Source organism: Carassius carassius, chromosome 32 (assembly GCF_963082965.1).
Source record: "Carassius carassius chromosome 32, fCarCar2.1, whole genome shotgun sequence".
Classification (NCBI taxonomy): Eukaryota; Metazoa; Chordata; class Actinopteri; order Cypriniformes; family Cyprinidae; genus Carassius; species Carassius carassius.
Window position 1 is genome coordinate 9,260,949 of NC_081786.1, and position 23,651 is coordinate 9,284,599.

At 36.4% G+C, this 23,651-nt stretch overlaps 1 protein-coding gene across 5 annotated transcripts in view; it reads right to left on the reverse strand.

Moving 5' to 3' along the window:
- chrm3a (cholinergic receptor, muscarinic 3a) overlaps positions 1-23,651 on the reverse strand; it is a 96,258-nt gene that overhangs the window by 40,203 nt on the left and 32,404 nt on the right. For 3 of the 5 annotated variants that reach the window (XM_059520137.1, XM_059520135.1, XM_059520136.1), the window contains 2 exons: positions 23,188-23,309; positions 20,746-20,870 (listed from right to left, as the gene is read on the reverse strand). In XM_059520137.1, the coding sequence (XP_059376120.1) occupies positions 20,746-20,870; positions 23,188-23,271 (209 nt within the window). In that variant the 5' untranslated portion in view covers positions 23,272-23,309. The remainder of the gene's footprint in view (positions 1-20,745; positions 20,871-23,187; positions 23,310-23,651) is intronic. The other 2 variants (XM_059520138.1, XM_059520139.1) reach the window with 1 other exon arrangement.

Here is a 23,651-nt window from a genome sequence, read left to right on the forward strand (position 1 = left end):
AACAGAGCAAATAATAATAAAAAAAATCCATTAATTCAATAGGAATGTCTCCCATCTATCTTGTTCTCCTATTCCCTATTGAACACTGTTCCAAAAAAATAAATATGCAAACACTTAACATAACACCAGCCTCTGACCTCTGCTCATCACCAACAGTGAGGCGAGGTTTATTGATGAACATGATTGATGGATTAAACAGTGACATGCTGGCAGATGCTAGAATGCTTTAATGGAACTGAAACAGTTGTGTCAATCAAGTAATGAGGCAAATCAACATTGAGAGCATCACAGAATCATGATTAGAAGACATCTGTGAGGTCTAGCATTAGTAATGAATGCTAATGCTAACTGTCCCTCAAAACAGTGTAAAAGTCACATACAGCGAATAAGATAAAAGACTGGCCTGTGGGGCATGTTTCAATGCAATGACAAATGATTACTCAGATCTTCAACTTTGTTATGTTAAATTTCCATTCATAATAGGTTAACCAAAGGTTAATAACATTTCAAAAAGCATTTTTGTTTTGAACTGTATTTGCATAATTCAGTTGAATTTTGTTAATTGTTTCCTATACTAAAACAATGCAGACAGCATGTGCAATCAAAAATAAAATAAAATAAATATCAACCAGTGCAACTGTTTTAAAAAATTACTAACAATAAGAAATGTTTCTTGGCTGCTTAAAATTCAGCTTTGATATAAAATGAGTAAATTACATTTGAAATTGTAAAAATATTAAAGTGAAAAAATGTAATGTCCGCAACACTGCTTTTAACTCCCATATTTAAAGGTGCCATCTGTCATATCTGGCAAACAAATCAAGTCATACTCCACATTCCATACCAGATGGGGGCAGTATGCCTCAATAAAGTGAATTGGTCTACTCTAGAGTAACAAACGAGAAATGGCATAGTCTCTATGCTCCGCCCCTACCTTCACAACAACCTTAGAGCATAGCCGAAGCCTATAAGACAGTGGTTCTCAATTGCAGTCCTCGCGCCCCACTGCTCTGCACATTTTGAACGTTTCTCTTAGCGCTTCAGACATTTGTTCTATTCGAACATAAGTGCCCTGCGAAGTGGACATCACAGGATATTCAGCCATGATTCCAGTTCGAAGTGAACGTAGCTATATGTTCCAATCAAACTGCATTGAAGTGTGCAAGACGTGAGTTTAAATTGTATTGATTTACAGAGGTATATGATGTCACAGTTGTCCATGTTTAAAGACGCTGCACAGCACAAATCAGTGAATGAATGTTTCGATGTGAGGTAAACTTCAACAGATTTCCCCTGCTCAGAGAGTAGGGAGCAATGAACATTTGAAAAACAGTTCATGCACGGAATTCATTTCTAACGAGCTGATTATCTGAATCAGGTGTGTTAACAAAGAGAAACGTGCAAAATATGCAGAGCAGTGGGGCGCGAGGACTGGAAATGAGAACCGCTGCTATAAGAGGACGTTTTGCCTCCAGAGGAACATTGGGTGATGTCAAGTGATTTTGAAACATGACATCTTCAAGCTACTCCCCTTCACCTTTACCAGTGAATATGTTCCTATTCGTTTTGTTCATATTACATTTTGAGTTGTATATACACATTATTTGAATAAAATTAATTTGACAGACAGCATTCTGTCAACATCATTGGTCAACATCAGACAGCTGATGTTGACCAAGCTAGCGCCAACCAACGTAACCAGAGCTGCCAACTCTCAAGCATTCACCGTGAGACACACGCAATTGACTCTTTTCACACGCTTTCACGCCACACATCAATTTTCACACGTACAGAAAAACCACGAGGCAAAGAGGACACGGAGACCAACAGACTAGACAGAGCAGGTTACTAATGATATAAAAAAATGGGTAAGTTATAGCCAGAGGTGGAAAGTAACGAATTACATTTACTCGCGTTACTGTAATTGAGTAGCTTTTTTGTGTACTTCTACTTTTTAAAGTATTTTTTTTAATCTGTAATTTTACTTTTACTTAAGTATATTTTGTTTGAAGTATTGTACTTCGCTACATTTTAAAACACATTAATTACTGAGTAAAAAAAAAAAATCGCTCCCTGGAAGCTATGTCAGTAAATAATGGGCAGGAGGGCAAACTGGCGCTAAAATCACAAGAAAGATGCAGACGGACAAAACAGGCGTTAGTGGTGGTGCAGACACCGCTGAAAACGAAACCCCGTCATATTCTGAAGTTGAACTCAAGGAAATGAAGTGAACCCCTGGCCATATGTATGCTCTATTATGCTGTGCTTGCCTAGGGAGACCAAACTAGCAGTTTATAAAATCTCGACAAGACATCAACCCCACGTAAGCATATAGAGGTGAGCTAAATAATTGCGTCATTGCATTGGTGGTTAAAATGATGCTTTGACATTTTAGCAAGAGGTTTTGCACAAATTAGCCAAAAAGACTGGTGCGGAGTGTGCGATATATATTGTCTGCGATAATATCATAATTGTTGTTTTAATGATGTACGCGCGCATTTAGAGTGTTCTTTCACTGTGTGATTCAGTCTGTTGAAATGCATTTAGAATGAAATCAATCAAAATCATTTAGAATCAAAATCACACAAAGAATGCTGTCTTGTCCTCTAAAAATCATAATCACACACACACACACACACACACACACATATATATATATATATATATATATATATAGTTAGATCAGTGGGGATTTCTTTAAGACTGTAAGGGAAGCTCAGCTTCCCCTCTATTGTAAAAAAAAAAAAACCAACGGTCAAATATGTACTATTGTGTATTATGTATTGTGTTAATCAGCTACATGTCGGCTGACTCGATTTTCTTCTCATACATTCCCGTAGCGTCACAGTGCATTTCCCTGTTGAAGCCGAGCGTCCATTGACTTCGATGGGGCTGCTTTGAACAGTTTTTTTCAGTGCTCCGAAGCTAGACGGTCATTGGATAAATGCTGCGATTATGTCCCGCCCACGGACGCTCAGCGTCTCTGGAGGTGAATGAAGACTGGGCTTCCGCGTGATGATTGGAGGATCTGTCGATCTCCTTTTGACTGACAGCGGTCTGCACCATAAGAAGTCGGTGAAGCTGTTTCACGCTCAGTCCCATGATCGCGGATTTCTCAAGTGTATTCGAAAGACAAACTGCGGCAATATTTCTTGATATTTGTAAAATGCAGAACCACCACAAAATTAAATTGGTAACTAAGACAGATTGAAAATCTGCGCGCGCGCACACACACACACACACACACACACACACACACACACACACACACACACACACACACACACACACACTGAATTTCCCCAAAAATGGGCAAAAATCTTACATTAAACCTTATAAAATTATCCATGGTATCCCCATGTATGAAAGTTAGAAATCTGGGTCTTTTATGAAGTGAATTTTACCTGAAATGCTTTTTTCTTTTTTTGTAAAAAAAAAAAGCCTATTTAAATAAATATTTATTTATTTATAGAAATGTAAAAGATTTAAATCCTCCAAAAACTGTACAAAGTTTAGTAAAAACATAAATGAACAGAGTAAAATTATATTTGTAAAAAATTTTAATATTTTACTATTACAAAATGAAATGTTATTGTCTGGGGTCAAAAAGACCCCGAGTGTCACTACAAATGAAGACCATCAGAGGGTTATAATGTAGGCCGAAAATGAGCTTCCCCTCTTTGAAAGACCAGCAGCCGCCACTGATATATATATATATATATATATATATATATATATATATATATATATATATTTTTTTTTTTACAACAGGACAGTAAACTAAGAGACTTGCGTTTTAGACACCATATTGCCATTGTTTTTGCTCTATTTCTACAACAAAAATTTATTCCAAACACAGCCACCAAAGCAAAATTTTGCATCTCTGAGCAACATGACAGTGTTTCGTTTCTGAATGAATCAACCGTTTAAATGATTTGGTTCAATCGCAATGACTCACTTATTAACAGTGACTTGCTGACACATACTGGCCATTTTAATTTCACATTTAAAGTATCTTTTGATTTTTTTTTTTTTATAATTAAGTTTTTATAATTTCAAATGAGTATTCAACATTTTATGTCTGGCATATCAAAACATTATTCATGCATTTGTAACTGCAGGTTAAATGCATTCTTGTCCTGCACTAAACAGTGTAATACATCTAAATGCCACGTCCGATGAAGCTTTTGCATTTCCTCTGTATTGAAAAGATGAGTTTGTTGATACTGATTTGCCAGATAACAGCCCAAATGTTTTATTATTCTAAATAACTGATTCCTTTAATTAAAAACATCTAGTTTGAGATTAATAGACCTATCCCAGGGGTGTCAAACTCAGTTCCTGGAGGGCCGTAGCCCTGCAGAGTTTAGTTCTAACCCTGCTCCAGCACACATATCATGTAGTTTTCAAATAAACCTAAATGATTAGATTAGCTGGATCAGGTGTGTTTAATTAGGGTTATATCTAAACTGTGCAGGACTGTGGCCCTCCAGGAACTGAGTTTGACACCCTTGGTCTGTCCCATTTTTGACTCCCTCCCACTGTTAAAATGTAACTAAGTAATTTTTACTCTGAGTAAATTTTAAATGAGCTACTTTTTACTTTTACTTGAGTGGATTTTTTAGACTGGTACTTTTACTTGTACTTAAGTAAAATTTCATTAATGTAATGGTACTTTTACTTGAGTAGAATATTTTTGTACTCTTTCCACCTCTGGTTATAGCTAGCTAATTATCAAACGCAGCTACGGTTAGCCATCGCTAACATTAGCACGTTTATAGAACAGCCTTCGATACATTTGTATGTTATAACTTCCCGAAAAAAAATACACAAACATATAAAACAAACTTCTAGCGAAATACTAACAGCATCTAACTTACCAATCCAAAAGAAATGTTGCAAGTTCGGTGTCGAACCTCATTTCTTTCAGGTCCATCAGTTGTCTCCAGTGATTGAAAGCAGTGCCGATGTTTACTCTGGTTCGGCTCCTTTTCTTATCGGATTTGATTTGTGATTCCGAGCGCGGTTGTTTCCCTGTAGCGGGTGGTGGTCTCTTGCCAAGGGCTTAAGTCATCCTTCCGCTCTCTTCCCTGAACTGAAATGAAGTAGTGGGCTGTACTTTCCACATGTTTGACATCAGGTTCAGGTAAGCCCACAAGCCGTGCGAGTTATTCGTGTATTGCAGGTTGGCTGGTGGTTATGTTGCCCGCATACCCCCTCCCATGGCCGAAACTGGTATTACGAAACCTGTCGTAACACTACTGCTAATTAAGGTTGATATCTCTGCAGCACTATAACTTTACATTTTTTTAATGACATCATCGGCCTTATTTCTTCTCATACTTTTGATGCGTGTAGGTCATTTTTTGGATATTTTTACCTCAATTTTTGCACAAGGTACCTTTAATAAAAGGCAGAGGTGGGTAGTAACGAGTTACATTTACTTCGTTACATTTACTTGAGTAATTTTTTGGGGTAACGAATACTTTTCGGAGTATATTTAAAGATGGGTACTTTATACTCTTACTTGAGTAAATTTTTGGGGGAAAATCTGTACTTTTACTTCGTTACTGTGTGTTACGCTCCTCTCGTTACTTTATCTTAATGCAATAAATGTTATAATGCTTCAGTTTATTCCAAACGCGCCGTCTACTTTTCTCTGGGCAATGAGCGATGCCCATTCGCGAATGATTCATTCTTTTGAGTCAATTCTGTTCAAAGGCTTGATCAAACCAATTGGCAAACGAGTGAATTGGTTCATGAATCAGTTTGAATGAGTCGTTCAGTTCCCTGCCGCACGTGCTGAGCATCTGAAGTGGTTCACTCGGAGTTGTAACGTTTAAGAACAGAAAGAGCGTTAAAAAAAACGTGGCTGGAACTGCACTGAATTGAAATCTGCAAAGGCTATTATTTGCTAGCGATGGAGATCCTTATTAGATGAACACCGCGTGTGCTGTCTACTGTTTAACAGGTAATAACTTGGGCTACATTCGATTACAGTACACGATACCACTGTGACATTAGTTTGTTGTACGTGTGTGGCTTATAACAGAGGGGAGTCAAGTTGAATGCAGCTTCCAAAAGACAAAAAATAGCTGATTAAGATTTTATTAATTTTAATACAATCACACCTGTGCAAGTACGTTCAGCGAGTCATATTATCAGCTGCTAAATTCAGATCTGTGATTGCTTGCTGGCGCTTAGCCAGAGATAGATGCGTTTATACAGCGCTGCGCATTACAAATCACACATGATTCTTTTGAGCTTATTAAAGCATTGGCCAATCAGAGGTGTTCCGATGAGTCATCGCTAAAATACCGGTGCTTCCTTCACTCGCTCACTGACTGGAGACCTCTTTCTGGCGAATTCTCTCGCAGGAACAACAAAGTGCAGATGTGTGTACGAATCTTTAATTAAGATATTGATTTCACAGTGTTAACAGTTTCAGTGATTTTAATGGGAGTTTCTGAGAGTGATTGAAATCTAGACTGTCAGTGAAAATTATCTTTAATAATGTAAATGTTATTTGCTCTCTTTCTGAACAATGAAAGATTAGTAGCAATATTTATATCACATTAACTTTCAATGTTAAATTCACATTTAATATAAAGTCAGCCGTATTAAAAATATGTTATGGCATGACACCTATATCTGTTACTTAAGTAAACAGACAGGGTTTTATAATAAATTACATAAATTGGAGTAAAGGCTGATGAAATATATACATTTATACACGCACACATACATTACATACATTTTATCTATATATCTAAATAAAAATAGGCTCAGTACAGTATATATGACCCAAAGTAACTAGTAACTAACTACTTGAGTAGATTTTTTATCCGATACTCTTTTACTCTTACTCAAGTAACTATTCAAGACTAGTACTTTTATTATACTTGAATAAATATTTCTAGAAGTACTTTTACTTTTACTTGAGTACAGTTTTTGGGTACTCTACCCACCTCTGATAAAAGGCAATGTTTCGACCCTGCTTGGTCTTATTCAGGCCAAATTGTAAAAATATCTCACAATGTTACTGTTTTTTTTTTTTTAAATAAAAGCAGCTTTAGTGAGCATAAAAGACTTCTTACCGACCCCGAAATCTTTGAACCGTAGTTAAAATAAGACCAGCCTCAGAGTACAGAGGTTTTCAGATATTGTGCCTGTTTATTTTTATACCAAGACTAGCAAACAACTTGAAATGTATGCCAAAAGCCTTTAAAGACTTTTAGTTAAAGCAAGATTAAAGCTCATCTGGCTCCCTTTCAGGCCTCCAGTCAACAAATTCTACACCACATTGGACATAGTACGGCTTTCAGGGACATAATCTTCAGCTCTGCTGGAGATATTTCTCTCAGAGTGCTGTACAATATGCCCTGTTTCAGATGCTGTCTGGTAGGGTGCCAGAGATGAAACGCTCACAAGCCATCAGTATACATCTAAATGACACTGGGACCTACTTCAGCGAGGCAGGCACATACATCATGATGGGTGATCTGTCAATAGCCAGAGCCACAGTTTAGACATGAGCATCAGATTTATTAATATGAGCCTGAGCTAAACAGTGGGGTCGTAGAAATGGCTCATAGTCTTGAGATTAATAACTTGAGAGAGACTGTCCTCAATGGAATGATATAGATGTGCCACTGAGCAAATGAACTGTTATTAATCAGTTTTTGTCAGACATGATCAATATTCAATGAATACTGAGGATAGAACTGAATACGATGATACCGCTGGCTTTCAGACTAGTTCAGACCTCACAGACTATTTTGAGAAGTCTAAAATAACAGTGGAAGTGTGACCAAAAAAAAGAGAGAACAGGTAAAGCTTCATTCAGATAAGAGCTGCATCAATGTTATCTAGTTCAAAGCTACTGATGTAATTCACTAAAGGAATGAATGTGCAGGAAGAGTTCTCTAACATACTGACAGATCGTTGCAATCTGTGTAAAGGAGAAATGCTATGAAAAAAGACTTTTAAATTACCAGGCATGATTGATTGCCAGTGCTGACTTTAGCCATTCCTACTTAATGGAAAGATTCAAACAACAAACAGGGTTACTAAGCAGGAATGCTCCACACTCGTAAGTGTTTTATATCCATCCTCTTTACCCAGAGACATATGACCATGCTCGACATTTACTGCCAGGGACTCTAAATTAACCACAGTGCTGTTCTATAGGACAGGGACCCAACCTATGGGTGACAGAAGAGGACACTTTTCATTTTTAGTAGATTATGGAGGATGAATTCAAAGAGGTGCAAACAGAATCAGCACACTTGTTTTTGTACGTTCTGTCAGGCTCACAGCAAATCACATCTGCCCTTAAAAATAAACACATAAGGTCAGAGACATTGCTAAATCCTGTTTAGTGATGGCAGCAGCCTTATCTTACATTGCAGTCCTCAAAAAATCTTTTTTTTTTCAGTTCGATTCTCGCATTTGTCGTAAACAGTGGCTGCCGTTCAGCAGTGCCGAGATCTGGCAGAAATCTGATTGGCTGGCTTCTATTCAAAATAAAAAAACTGAAAAGAAATGTTAATTGTATACTCATCTTTTCTCATTTGGATCTGATAGTTAAGTTATTTAACATTTAGATCATGTTAATCATGGTTGGACATTAATAATAATAATAATAATAATAATTTAATAATATAGTTTAAATACAAAATGCTGGTCAGAATATAAAAACAGTGAAATGCAACAGATTAAAGAAGATGGAAATAATAGTAATAATAATAATGGTAAATATTGAAATCAAATTATTATTATTATTATTATTAAGTTTAAACATACATACACAAAAAAAATTGTTCAAGATTTTTTTATAATATTCACTGTTGTTGTTGTTGTTGTTGTGAAATTCAAGAAAAGTAACTTTACTCAACGTTTGCCTAATATTAATAGGTTCCAGATTTTTGGGACATAATGACTGATATCATACTGATATGATATAATTTACATTATAGTATGTCAAAACCTTAAACTACCAGTTGGATCATGTCTTCTCAGCGGGTGGCTGTACAACGTGTTCCAGATTTTATTACAATAGTCACAATTTACTACATGACGATTAATAAAACTAAATGAAACAAACTACATAGTTTTGACTGTTTTGTTTTGATAGTGGTCACAAATGCTTGGTCTACAATTTGATCTTGGTTCTGGCAAAGCACAAGAATGTCTGGAATTGCTCTATTACTCAGGCACGGATGTCTCCTCGATGTATTTGTCAGGTGTTTGGCCAGTATTTGACGGTCAGTTTCACATTTCCTGTTTCAGATCTTCACACTTGATTCCAAGAATGGAGATACAGTATACTGCTTTATAACGCATCATGCCTCTAGAATGTTCTTTAAAACTTTTCTTCTAAAATTTACAATTCACACTCTCTCTGACTTATGAAAGGGATCTGATTCTTTTCCAAATAAACACATGCAGCAGCTGCGGCAGAAACGTTCTGTTTTGTTCCTTCTCAAAAGACTGATGATTGATTCTGTGCAGTATTCACTGCAGGTGTGAAGTATTTATCAGGCTGCATGACGATGTAAAGCCAAAGAATCTGGCACACACAGAACCTCTGTGGTCCACTATAACAGACGATCATTCACTCTCTCACTCCTCCACCTCTCCTGCTTGACATTAACCAGCTGTATTTTTCTTCTCCTTATTTGGCTCTTAATTGAGAGAAAAAATGAACTCTTCAGTTTGAAGTAAGTAGGAAAAAGAAACTCTTGTATGGTCAATTAGGAACCCAAACTGCCCAGAACACTTTGTAGGATGAAACAGATTTGCCAAAGTTTGGCATCAAGTTTGAAAGGTGCTCATTAACAGGTTAACGAGAATATTCATGTTTCTTTCCGTTAACTTCATAGGTATTGTGAGTAAGCTGTATTTAGTTTATGCTGCAAATAATTAACCAGTCATGAAGACTGTAAATAACACTTCCTGCCCAAGTTTAGCCAGAATTAGCTGCAATGTAGATCATTTGCGGTAATTCAATAGAATTGCTCAAAACCCAGTCATTTTAATGGTAATTGCAGCAATGAATATTTTGGTGCGAGCAGAATAGCTTTGCATCTTTATTTCATCATTTTGTCACATCATTTTCCACTTTCTTTAACCTGTGAAATTTCACAGAGCAATAGTAAATAACCTCACCTTAACTTGCAAGTTGACCGAAGTTTATTATATCAAATTCATCTGTTTGCATTCCCTAAAATAACTCCGATCGTATAATGTGATTGCTGCCGTAGACCTCTACAACCAAACAAACAAATGGTTAGCTGTGGGATTTGGGCATCTACGTTCACACACACACTTCCTGAAGACAACACAGAGCTTTTGCTGATGGGAGACTTCCACAGCCATGAGTGGGGTTATTCCTGGGTCTATCAAACCCAGACAACCAGGAGTGCTGTAATGACTCTGCCCTTAGGAAATTACAAGCCATTCCTCAAAGTGCTGAAAGATGCACTCAGAGCTAGAATGCTCTTTTCTTTCATTCATTTACTCTGATGATCGACTCTAGAGTCTGTCAACACTGCACAGGTTAGCAAATTTCACAGTCAGAGCTGAACAGGCAACTTGATTAGGCTGAGATATAAGTGCTGAGAATGTTTTTAAGAGAAATTATGAGCTATGTTTGTAAGAAAAAAAAAAACTACAACAGAAGAGAAGACTTGTTGTACAAACCACCTTTATGGTGCTTTTCTATTATTTTTGCAACCTGACTCTAGACATTGAGTCAAATTATGACAGAATTTTCATTTTTAAGTGAACTACAATGTCACAAATCATAAGCTTTGGCTGCTTCTCTGCTGTGTGCTTTATATTTCATTATAACGGGATCAAAAAGGGAGAAAGAGTAAATACAGCTCTGTGTTTCACAGACGTTAAAATAGCAAGAAATTAATAACATTACCTCAGCATAGAAAACTTGCCAATCATTTATGTAATACGGTCTGTATCAAGAGCATTGGGTTTCTCGAGGAAAATAAAATGAAATTAAACTTTGAAAACAAAGAGTTATAGAAGCTCTTGCTGAACAAAGTTTATCCGATTTGTTTTTATAAAAACATAGGCAGCCTTAAGTCAGGTCAAAGTGAAAGCATTTCTCAACGTAGAGAAGAGATGACTCAAAGAGAAGGCCAACAAATGAGTTCTTCTCAAAGATTCTTATTACAATGTTTAGCTTTGTGTGGAAAACAGATTGAATAATGAGTTAATAAAAAACTTGATAAAATAGGTTTGAGATAATGAACTGGACTGATTCGGTTCTCAGTTCTCTTACACAATGATGACACTAACAGGTCAATGAGAAATAACACAGCCTGTGAATAATGACTTCAGCGCAAAAGCTGTACAGTCCACTTTTATGACAGGTTCATTATGCTTTTGCATCTTTTATGAGCTTAAAAGCTTCTAATTTATAACATCTGTATGTAAAAGAACAAGAACATTAGTTTTCAGAGAAGTCCCACAAGTTTGAAATGACATTTCAATTTTCAATTAAATTTATTTGCAATTATTTATTTCAAATTTATAACAAAGCCAAAACCAAACTGAGAAACAAATTCTAAACAAATACAAATTCTTCTCTTCTTTTTTGCTTTGTCCTGTCCATTATATTTTGGCAACCTAGGGTGTACTTCACAGTTCACACTGTTAGCTTATCTTGATTTTAATCAGGCACACACAGAGAGCCATAAGGCTAACATGCTCCAACACCTCAAATCTCCTCAGCTCATAATATCCACAGAAGTCCAGACTTTACACGGCAGGTAAAAAAAAAGCTTAGCAATGAAGACACCAGCGCATCTACTAACAGCCTGCCAGGAATAAAAATGAGCACATATACATTTCCAAGGAGTTGAGAAGGAAAATAAATAAATTGAAATTGCAAATAAACGGGTCCTTGTATGAAACCCTTAATTAGTTCTGAATGCAGAAACAGTTCCAGGAAGATGAAATGGACTGCTTAGAGACCTGGCTGCTGAAAGAATAAGACCTGCCACATGTTTAAACTCAAACACTAACAACTTTATGAGCAACGAAAATAAATTTGAGGAATTATTTTAGAGAGAGAAGAGAAAAAGATGTTGATAGGTTCTCTGAAGCTGAGAAGCCAGTCATAGTGTGCAGGACAAGTGATAAAACATAGATGAAGAGGACTTAATTTCAGTTCTTCAAGGAATCAAATCATGCCTTTCCCCCTTGCTTATTATGCTATTCAGAGTTTTTGTTTTATATAAATATTTCCAGCCTATCTGACCCTTGCAATTACAAATACATTATCAGATTCAGGACACAAAAAAAAAAAGGAAAGAAAAAAGTTTTTCCTAATGTTTGGATCATTTAAATGGATACAGGGAGTGGATATGAAGTCAGGAACAACAAATATTTTGGCAAACATTTGCATATCATTATAGTGTTCGGAGATCATTTTGATTACATTTTTAGTATTAAAACCATCATGATGGGCAAATTATGACTCTTGAAAAGTAGTAATGTTTTCAGGTTTCTGACTTTAGGAAATCCAAGAACTCTGGAGTGCAGCTCTGTTTCAAAATATGGACCTGTTGGCCTGGGAAAGGAGTTTTAAGCTCTGAAAGTAACAGTGTTTCCATAGTAAATGAACTCTTTTATCTCAAAAGAGCAAGGAAATTCAGTTTCACATGATATAACTCCCCTTTAACGACATAAGCCCTGCAGTGAAATGCAAATTCCCTTTATAAAATCCTGGTAAACACAAGAGTTATTCCTCTTTTCTGCAGCCCACGCCAGCTTAGGTCTCTATCCCTTTAAGTAGGAAATATTATGACTGACGGGGTATGTAAATTTGGGTGATCCCACTGGGGAGAAATCTGGTACCCGTGGGCTTTACAGCGCCACATTAACATTCATAGACCTGGATGCCAGGGGGGTATACCAGCTGCCTACAGACGCTCACGGCCTTTTGCTCTGCCACTCAAATGCCAATCTGTTACTGGGCAGAGGTGGAAATTTCAGACTGATCTGAGATCAGCAGCCCTGTCTAGCTCAGATATGTGATGAGGCCGTAAAGCTGATCTGGGTTCAGGTACACAAGGGAATGTCTCCTAATATCACCTGTCAATAGCTCAAAAGGACAAAACATGGGTAAGTAATTAGGACTATGGCTCCTTTCCCAAGACGATTTCTCATAAGTGCCACAGGGAAGGTTAATGTGAAGAAAAGAGAGAGAGATTACAGAGGGCGAATAAAAAGGCAGAATGAACAAATAAACATTTACAGTACAAATAATATATTATTTTACTCTTAAAAAGAAAGAATAACAAACTGTTATGCATATTTGAGACTTGGCACTTTTTCCTTTTGATTTTGACAAATTCAACTGGACTAAAGCTGTTTTGGAATGTGAAGCTACTCCACACACATGTTGGGAACATGTCCAAGTGCACCGGAGCATGACACAAGTTTGGAGGGACGCCACAGAGGTATCGACCCACCATACGCAGAAATCATTCCAACAACTGATAATGACTTCTCTAAAGGTGCGGTGTTGTGTTAAATTACTTTCCAATGGCCATTCACCAAACTGATGACCTTTGACCTCCTAGGTTAACGAAAAATGCTCTTAGATCAGGGCTGATGCCTGACCCAATTTTTTTCTTTTTACGTTCTTCGCCGCCCCTATAACATTGAGTCAGGACTGCATGAAGATTACCATCTGACAGGTGATGACACACAGCTCTTTTCTGTATGAGGTCTTCTTTGTGTCATGTTTCTGGTCAGTGGACAAAAGTATCTAATCTCGGGCCACTGATAAGGTGACGAGTACAATGGATTGGACATCTCACTAAGGAAAATGCCTTTATATTTTGGCTTTGACCTTCTTATTGGTGGTATTGTACAATTTTGGTCTGGCAATCACACAAATACCGACACTGAATGAGATTAAGGCCCTCAGGACGTGTGGAACATAGCAGCTCTTTAAGTGAGGTGTAAATGCTTACTTTTAATATCTTAGGGTGTAAAATGTGCAGTGAGCAAGAGAGAGAAAAAATCCTTAAGGGCTAGTTCACCAAAAAAAAAAAAAAAAAAAAAAAAGACAATTCTGTCATTATATACTTATGTTGTCCCAAACCCATACAACTTTCTTTCTTCTGAAAAAGAAGACGTTTAGCAAGAGAACTGAGCTGTTATTTTCCATACAATGAAAGTGAGGGACACTTTTTTTATGATTAAAGTTATTCTAATCATTAATGAACTATATTCCAGGTCTTCTGAAATCAGACGATTGCTTCAAGTGATATTATTATTTGTGCCGTTCTTAATTCTTAAGAAAATCTTGCTGTTTCCACCATTCACCATCACTGCATGGAAAAGAACAGCTTGAAAAGTTTGGGGTGAGATAACATCATACAGTGATAAGATAATAAAGAATGGAAATGACAGTGGAAAAACTTTTTGCATGGACAAACATGTCCACACCACTTCATCAATTTGTATTTATAATATAATATAATATAATATAATATCCAAAGAATAAGAACTGTATTTTATGCCCATTGATCATAAAACCTTCATTTATTTGATAAAAAATACAGTAAAAACACTAAAATTGTGAAACATTATTTAAATATCTGAGGATAACCTAATTAATATTAAGCCATCAGCATTAAGTACTGCCATGACCAGCACGTCAAATAGCACACACACTTCAATATTTGTTTTGGTGCCATTGTCCTTACCACTTATTAACACAAAGTGACGCCCATAAGTGAAGAGTAAGTCCATCCCACATGCATTGCTAATTCTGGCATAGATTAGCATAGCCTGTAAAGAATTGATGTGATCACTAAAACAGGCTATACTAATTAAAGCCAGAATCATCAATTAAGGTCTTCAGGATTTTAAAGGTTTCCTTCCAAAAGGCAGCACTGTAAATGAAAAGCATTAGTTTTCGTCAGACGTTTTTGAACGAAAGCAAAAGTTGAGAGATGACGATACTGTATAATGACGTGTTTAAACTGCAGTCATAACACACCTTTTGGGGCTGTTCTTTACATCATATGACTTACAGTGTAATAGTATACCTTTTTCAGATCGCAGTGCAGATCCACAATTCATCCCTGTGCCATATTTTCTCAGATGACTATTTCTCAAAACACAATTGTTTTTCAAAAGTCACAGCTCTCACAAAGATGAATGTCTGACTAATCTATAATAAACATCTGTAACTCACACGGCATGTGATTATGGCAATAACTAACCCTTTCCGAGCCATCATGTCATCATGAGTAAAAACATAAATATGTGGGGTTCTTGGAAATCTAAGATGAATGTGAAAAGAGGGGTCCCCTGAAGAGGGTCTTTTCATCACACTAAACATCTTCTCAGTGAATTATCCTCTTCACAATATGCAACCTCCGCCTGCTGCATCCATTATTTATGCTTGAATGATGCATGACTCTGGATAAACAGATAAGCTCATAGCTGCTATTTGTCACATATAAAATGTTCAGAAAATTCACAAAGAATTAATCACAGATGTTTATTTGCACACACTGGATGCATTGTTTTTGTTGACCAGTTGATTGAAAGAAGCATACAAATAATTGCAATGGCACAAATGCAAAGAGTAATTCTGGTGCATGGTGCAATATCTGACCTTTCCGGCAATTTTTTGTGCTAGGTTGAGAAAAATGCAGCAGACTACCAATATATGGCATACTTTACTGGGACTGTAAGACATCTAGAAACATGACTGGAAATATCTACACTTCTGGATATATGCATGCTTATAATGCTTTTCTCTATCAATTGATCATTATTTGATGAATCACAATTAAAAGGAAATGTACACAAACACCTCTTTTAAATAAAATGGGTTTTGCATATAATGTTTAATCTGTAATGACTCAAAATTACATATAAAGGAGGTGTGTTTGCACTGAATAATAATGAATTACAATAATAAACACTTACTGTGTTCTCTCAGTGCATTCACACCTTGTTAAATTGGACTGGAAATGTTTGGCTTGACATCAAGTCTCCAAGATTACTTAAACCTTAAAAAAGGCCTTGGTTAAGCAGGGAAAGTTAATGTTGTTGTGGTCAGGATTAATGAACTGAAGAGCAGTCATTATGGCTGGGAGACATTTAATGTCAGTCAGAGGTATTTAGAAGGAAACAATGATATTTCTACTCAATGCTAGTTGCCATTATGGTCTTAGTTCACATTAGCATAATGCGATAATTGTCTGGCTTCCACTGTGGTCTCTTCCTTTCTGTCATTAGGCTAATTACAACTAGTCTGTCGCTCCATGACAACAAGTTGATTTAGACATCTTATGGCATTTTATGATAGATTTAACGATAATAAGGTTAAATTGAAGTTGTTACCTTGGAAAGCGCTATAACAATGCTGCATCACTGTCAAAGCATATTCAGCAAGGCTTGACCGATTCGTATAAAATTACCCTGAAATTAAGACAAATCGCTTACAGTCAATCAGTTTGAGATAAACTGTCATAACACATCATAAGAAGAATACAATGAAATACCAGAGGTATTTAAAATGCTTATTAAAAACATGAGTTGCACTCAAGCCAAACCCAGGTTGAAAAACAATTGAAAGCACAATATATAATGAGATTGAAGTGCAGCGAGTGTGAAGCATCTGTTTATGAGTGGCTGTGGTGGGGACAAGCATTCAGCAACTAATTCAATATAAAACCGAAATGAGAGAATGAGTTATTTAGTACAGAATTATTGACGAAAATGGCTAAATCAACTGTCTCCCAGAGTAAGTTTAAATTTAATTTATTCCAATTACTACTTCAGGATAAAAAAAAAATTGCAATTATATGAAAGTGACGTGACATACAGCCAAGTATGGTTACCCATACTCAGAATTCGTGCTCTGCATTTAACCCATCCAAAGTGCGCACACACAGCAGTGAACACACACACACACACACACACACCCGGAGCAGTGGGCAGCCATTTCTGCTGCAGCGCCCGGGGAGCAGTAGGGGGTTTGGTGCCTTGCTCAAGGGCACCTAAGTCGTGGTATTGCCATCCCGAGACTCGAATCCACAACCGTAGGGTTAAGAGTCAAACTCTCTAACCACTAGGCCACGACTTCCCATGGTGCCAAAATGTAATAACTTTACTAGCTCACTGCACGATTTTATCAAGAAAAGAAAGAAATGAATTGAAGTTTTTCAATCCAGTGTTGGAATCTGTCTACATGCCATCATCTCTGCTTTTCTATCCTCTTGTATACATTAAAAGAAATAACAGAAACTCCATCTTTCACTAAACCGATGTAGGACGTGGATGGATCGAGTGCATTTTTCTCAGTGAACCTTTGTGATATTTGCACAGAGTAAAGGCATTTCATTCTCAAGCAGTGACCTGAAACGGTCTCTTTCAGCAGTTGTGTCTTTCACTGTGTCATTTGTCAAGAATATGGTAGTTTCTGTTATTAATATTATATTACAAGGACAGGGATCCTCCGTCTGTCAGATGGGACTGATGCAGGGTTTGCACTATAAGAACTGAAAGCAGAAACACATAAAAAAAAAAAAAACCTTAATACCGTTATTCAGCAAGGACACGTTTGAAACACACTGCTCCATGCTTGTCAATTCTCCTGAAACAATCCAACATCAGCTCAACTGACCTGTTCGTTTACCCTAAGAATGAAATGAACCAAGAGACCCCGGATGAAATGTTTGATCCCTTTCAACTAACTCAAACCGCAGTATCTTGATAAGTCACAATGCCGGTGCTCTGTGAAATTCTGTTATCTCACATCTCAGATGATCAAAAGGGAAAGCATCTAGGGGGAGATTCGGTCTGTCAAATTGTGCTCTGCGATCTCTGACAAAGTGTTTCAACTTAATTACCAAATACCGCAGCTGTTTGACAAAACAGAAAGATAAAAACTTTAGTGAAGGGAGGAGGAAGGAGTGACGTCAAACAAAGGTTAAATAAAATGGTTTAGACTTTAACGGAGTGAGAAAGAGCAGCATGGAACTGATGTAGTTTGAGTGATGGATTTATTGAACAAACTTGAAAAACATCACACAAAGAAGGCCTTCTGTTAAAGATTTTATGACACACACACACAATTTTTTCACCTGCACTATAACACCTGCCATGGTGTGTGCACAATGACAGTCCAGATGAACTGAGAGTGTGAATAGAGAAAAAAGGATATATAGAGAGAGAGAGACACGTGGACATTGAAATCCATCCAAGTGGATGAAAAGATAGCAGGTGCAGGTGAAAGCACCTGTGAAGATGAGGAATTTACCTCTGGAGGCAAAACATGAGCTATTCAGAGCAGATCCTATTCTATGCCTCAAGAAACTTCAATTATTATGACACACACACATGCACGTACCATTATCTGTCTGTCTGTCTCTCATTTCAAACGAATAATCTAACTTCGCCTTCCACCATCTGTTCAGTGAGTCGTCATAGAATATTCAAATGAGCTTTTCAAAGTTTGCTGGATGGTGTGGCACAACTGTGATGGTGTGACCTTACTTTCATGTCATTCATTTCATTGCGATAGGTTATATATATATATATATATATATATATATACAAATAGTCCATATATATATATATATATATATATATATACAAATTTCTAGCAATAATCTAACATTGAACTAGATATACACAATGAAAAATCAAATAAAATCTACTAATTTGAGCAGATATTGGCTTGTAGTTATTGCTAAACCTAAATACTTAATACTTAATAAAAAATACAAAAAATTATTACATTTAGTTGTCTGCCTGCCAAGAGTCAGAATGATATGGTTAAAAGTAACCAGCAACAGGGTAGTTGGATAAAGCTGAATATTTCTATTTAAGGTAATATATGCAGTATATTAATATATACTATACTGTTTAATGAAATATATTTTTGGTCAAATAGACTTATGTTGAAGAAGGAACCTGGGTCATATCTGAAACTACAAAAAAAAAAAAAACACTTTGGCTAAGCACTTATGGGTTATACCAGTAAACAACCACCTCAAACAATCATAAAGTAAAAATAAAACCACACATCATTGGCAGCATTGTGGTGGTGAGCGCCACTGACTCATTTTCTCCCGAAAATGTAAAAATCTGGTCTACCATGATATACAGTACAGCATTATTAAACACTGATAAATGAGACTTGATCTTTGCAAGAGGCAGAATTACCGTTAGATAATCCAAGCGTTTGGAGGCATTTAGTGGCGTCAAGTCAACACAATTTTTCAGCACACTGTGTTCAATGCTATTTACTCATGCAGGCCGGCAGTTCAATGTGATTACTCCCGCTCTGTTAGAAACGCATTCCTGGCATACACTCTGTGCTGCAGTTCCTGTCGAAGCCAAAAGACAGAGTGTAGCAAGCGTGACTGACATAGATAAACCAATATTATTCCCCTCTTTCCATAATTACCCATTTCAACAGTGGTGATCATTTTTTATGGAATCATGGTAGTGGTGGCACAATGCATGTGTTTGTGTGTGTGTGTGTAGTAACGTAATGTCTTTGGGGATAAACTTTCTCCCTGTCATACTTAGGAGGATGCTATGATGTGATTGGCTGAGAAGCATGAGGTTCAATAGTGAACGTGGCCTTGGGCCAGTGGGGCAAAACTATGGCATTATGCATGCTTTTCTGTGATAAAGTTGGTTATGACTGAACCCAATCAACCAGAGAGAGAGTCAAATGAGTTTTCAGCTTCTCAGAAAACTTGGAATTCAGATGGTAGTTGTTTTACACGATCAGTCAGGGGAACAATGTAACACAGAGAATGACAGTGAATAACACACCACACAGAGTATGATTAGCTACTAAAACATGCATGTTTCTAAATTATGAAAACTATGAATTATTCTAGATGGTGAAACCCCTAATGTTGACTTTTAAAAGGAACAGTTCACTCCCAAAAATTCTACATTCCTTTGTGTTGTTTCACAGGTTGTTGTTGTCAACTGAACCTATTAAAATTGGTTTTGTTAATTAAAACAAAGCTGAAATAAAATATAAATGCTGGATGAAAAACGTAAAAATCAGAAATGCTGAAATAACAGTACAAAAATGACTAAAAATCCTTTTCAATTAAAATACCAATAAAACTAAATAAAAATAAATTTAAGCTAGATAGAAATGTAAAAAAAAAATAAATGAGAAAAGCGCTTAACAAAATTATTCAAATTTCAGTTAAAATTAAAATAATTCACTGAAAATAAAAGCTAATTCAAATACCGTTATAGTACATACAAATATTAAAAAGACAATGTTCACATGCAGATAAAGGAAAGTCATATAAGTTTGGAACAATATATGGGAGAGAACCTTTTTTTTTTTCAATGAACTATTCCTTTAAATTCAGTTCTATGTGTCATGTTTGCCGATAACATGTTCAAACTCACATATATGCAGCCTCACACACTTAAACTTTACTCTATGATGTGTTATTGTGACAGGCAGGTACAATACCCTGCAGCCTGTACAAGCAGCCAATTAAATACCATCGCAGACTCGTTCGCCCATCAACGGCTCACCACCCTCTTTCTTTTTTGCTCTATTGCACTTCTCCCCTCGTCGCAATCCATCTTTTCCTCTCAGAACTGGACACTCTCTACCTCCCTCCAGTCTTCCCCTTTCAGAGTGTTAATTAATTTCTGATAGTGGATGAACCAACCAACACACACACACACACACACCTGGAGAATCCAGACAGATACGGAGGAGGTCTGTGTATATCAAGTGAGAACGTGCTCAAATGGCAGAGCTTCATTTCAGATATGAAAAGCAATGCTGGGGGTTTTTCGCTCCGTGCTGTCAGTAACTGGAGGCAAAAGAGGCACAACTTACATCAGCCTTAATCCTACAGAAAACCTGATACATGTCAGTCTTATCTGTTTGAAACACAGGGCATCTTTGCAGAAAGTGTTAAAAAAATTTTTTAAATAAAACAATATCAACAATATTGTGAAGCATTATTACTATTTAAAATATCTGTTTTCTATTTTAATATGTTCTTAAAATAGATATATTCCTGTGGTGGCAAATTCAGCCATTCCAAAAAAAAAAAAATTATTATTATTTATATTTTTATTATTCATTTATTATTTATTTTTATTATTATTTATTTATTATTCATGTTTAATATTTAAAAGAACAGCGTTTTTTAATAGATTTTATATTGTAACAGACCCATCAGAGACATTCAAATACATCACTCAGCCCTAACTAAAACCACAGAAAACAGTCTGACTGTTTTCTAGAAACCTGGCCTGACCTCACTGCTTATAAATAAATACATTCATATTCTGCATTACTTGTATATCATTTATTTTTGAGTGACACTACACTGAATGCATCTTGACAGACCCCTGATTTGTCTGTGAATACACAGACTGCACTGGTCATTTAAATTCATAAATAAGCAATTCATCCAAATCAAATGTGTACATAACACAACCTCTCTAAAACTGATTTGGATCTAATCAAAATGAGCAAAATAATCTGGCTGAATCTTTCAGCTGGTCAGCAGAAGAGGATAAGAGATGTTGAGAAAGTGTCCCCTTTTATTTTATACCCTAATCATGTTTCCTAAAAGCTGATCGGGGAAAGAACAGGAAGCTGCCTACAAAGTCAATGGGTGTCCTTTTATCCTGACTAACCAACCACAAATAATCAACACAATTTCAGTCCAATACTGTCTAATTCTCAACTTGCAGGACAACACAAAACTGATAATATGGAAGGACGTGACACGGTTTTGCTCTCAGTGACTGTTTATAAAAATCCCTGATTTACTGTTTGAGTGTATCAAGTAAATACCATTTATCTGAGTGAGTCAAACACACAGCAACACTGAAAAAACACCAAGAAACAGACTTTAAATATCAGGCTGCAATATTCTTACACTACCAAACTAAACTTCAACAGCTTAGCTAACAGTATTATGGCCATGAACTGCTGTAATATTTCTTTTAAGTGCCTTGAAGTAGCAAATACCACGGGATATGAATATGGTAATCTTGTAATGCGATGATATTCATCAAAGTATTATCAAATACCATTCCTGAAACATAGCCACTGTCATTTTTAGGTAGCAAAAGGCTATTTTAATGATGAGCGATCCATATCCATCATAAATCTCATCTATTACTATCATCCAGCACACAAACACACATATATGTCGCTCAATGTAAAGTCATGCACCTCAGATGGTGTTAATGCTGGGTCGATTTTGATGTTCATGTTCAATGATTACGGTGAGCGATCGAAACGTTTAATTCTTCAGATGTGACAGGACCATAATTAAGCTCCAAAGATTTCAGTGTCAAGCTGCTAACTGGTACACCCACGCAGAGAGACAGAGAGAGAGACCTTTCTGACAGGGAAAGCAATCATTACTTTGGATTTCAACACAAAACACATTAAAGTTACCGTATGCTTTTTCCTGAGCACCGCAGAACCAGATATGGACACAAAGATATAGCACAGTGGCACCAAAGAGTATTTACACACTTCAATCATTTTGACAAATGTACACTAGTGTTCAAAAGTTTGGAGTCAGTATGACTTTTTTATTCATTCATTAATTTTTTGTTGAAAGAAATTAATGCTTTTATTTGCCAAGGACTGATTAGGATTAGAATGATTCAATTGTATTTTAATTTTTAATAATAATAATTATATTTTAGATGTGTCAAAAACATCTCACTGACCTCAAACTCTTGAAAGGTTATGTGTATAAATTTTCTCTCAGCATTTCTTACCTTTTAAATACATTTAAGAACTTAATTTTTTTTTTTTTTTTTTTTTTTTAATGTAAAGAAAAACAAAGTGAGATTTAAGAACATAAAGATTAAATTATTCTACAAAAAGTCTCCCTCACTGACATTTCCTTCAATCGAACGCATATGACCTTCACTAATAATCAGCAGAAAGAGAGTTGTCTGAACTCAGGCAGACAGTTATTTTCATAATCATTACTCCCTATCAAAATTAATTTAACTGCCATTTTCAAAGACTCACCTAAGCTGCAATTTCAAAACAGAGGAATAAACTGCAGCAAGAAAAACTGAGCTAAAAAATAAAGAAGGGAACAAAAACTACCTTTCAATATATGGGCATTAATTCTGGTCACTCACCCTGTAGAGCTTGGATTGGGGCAGAGAGGTCACCTTCTGACAGGAGGGTTTAGGTTTATCACGACCTGAGATTTCGGTTGGCATGGAGACAGGACATCAGTCAGGTTCACAATGCCCCGGACCTGCGGGCACAAAAACAAATACAGTCAGACCTGTTTGATCCCAAAAAGAATCGGTCTGAAGTAGCACTCTCCTATCTATATTCAGACATTCCCATCAACAAATGAATAATTCAACTTTGATCTGTAAAAAGCTTCATAAGTGTGATTTTAGCTGCCACTGGCCGAACACTTGACAAGAACTCAAACTTTAACACATCCAAAGCTTATAAACAAGTATTGTCATGGGCTCCTGTTGGATTCAATCCTTGAACCGCTGAAGCTACAGAACGAGTCGAGGGATACAGTCAGCGTCTCAAAGCATCTTGAAAGATTTCCAAACCATCTGCCTTCATGTGACAGTGC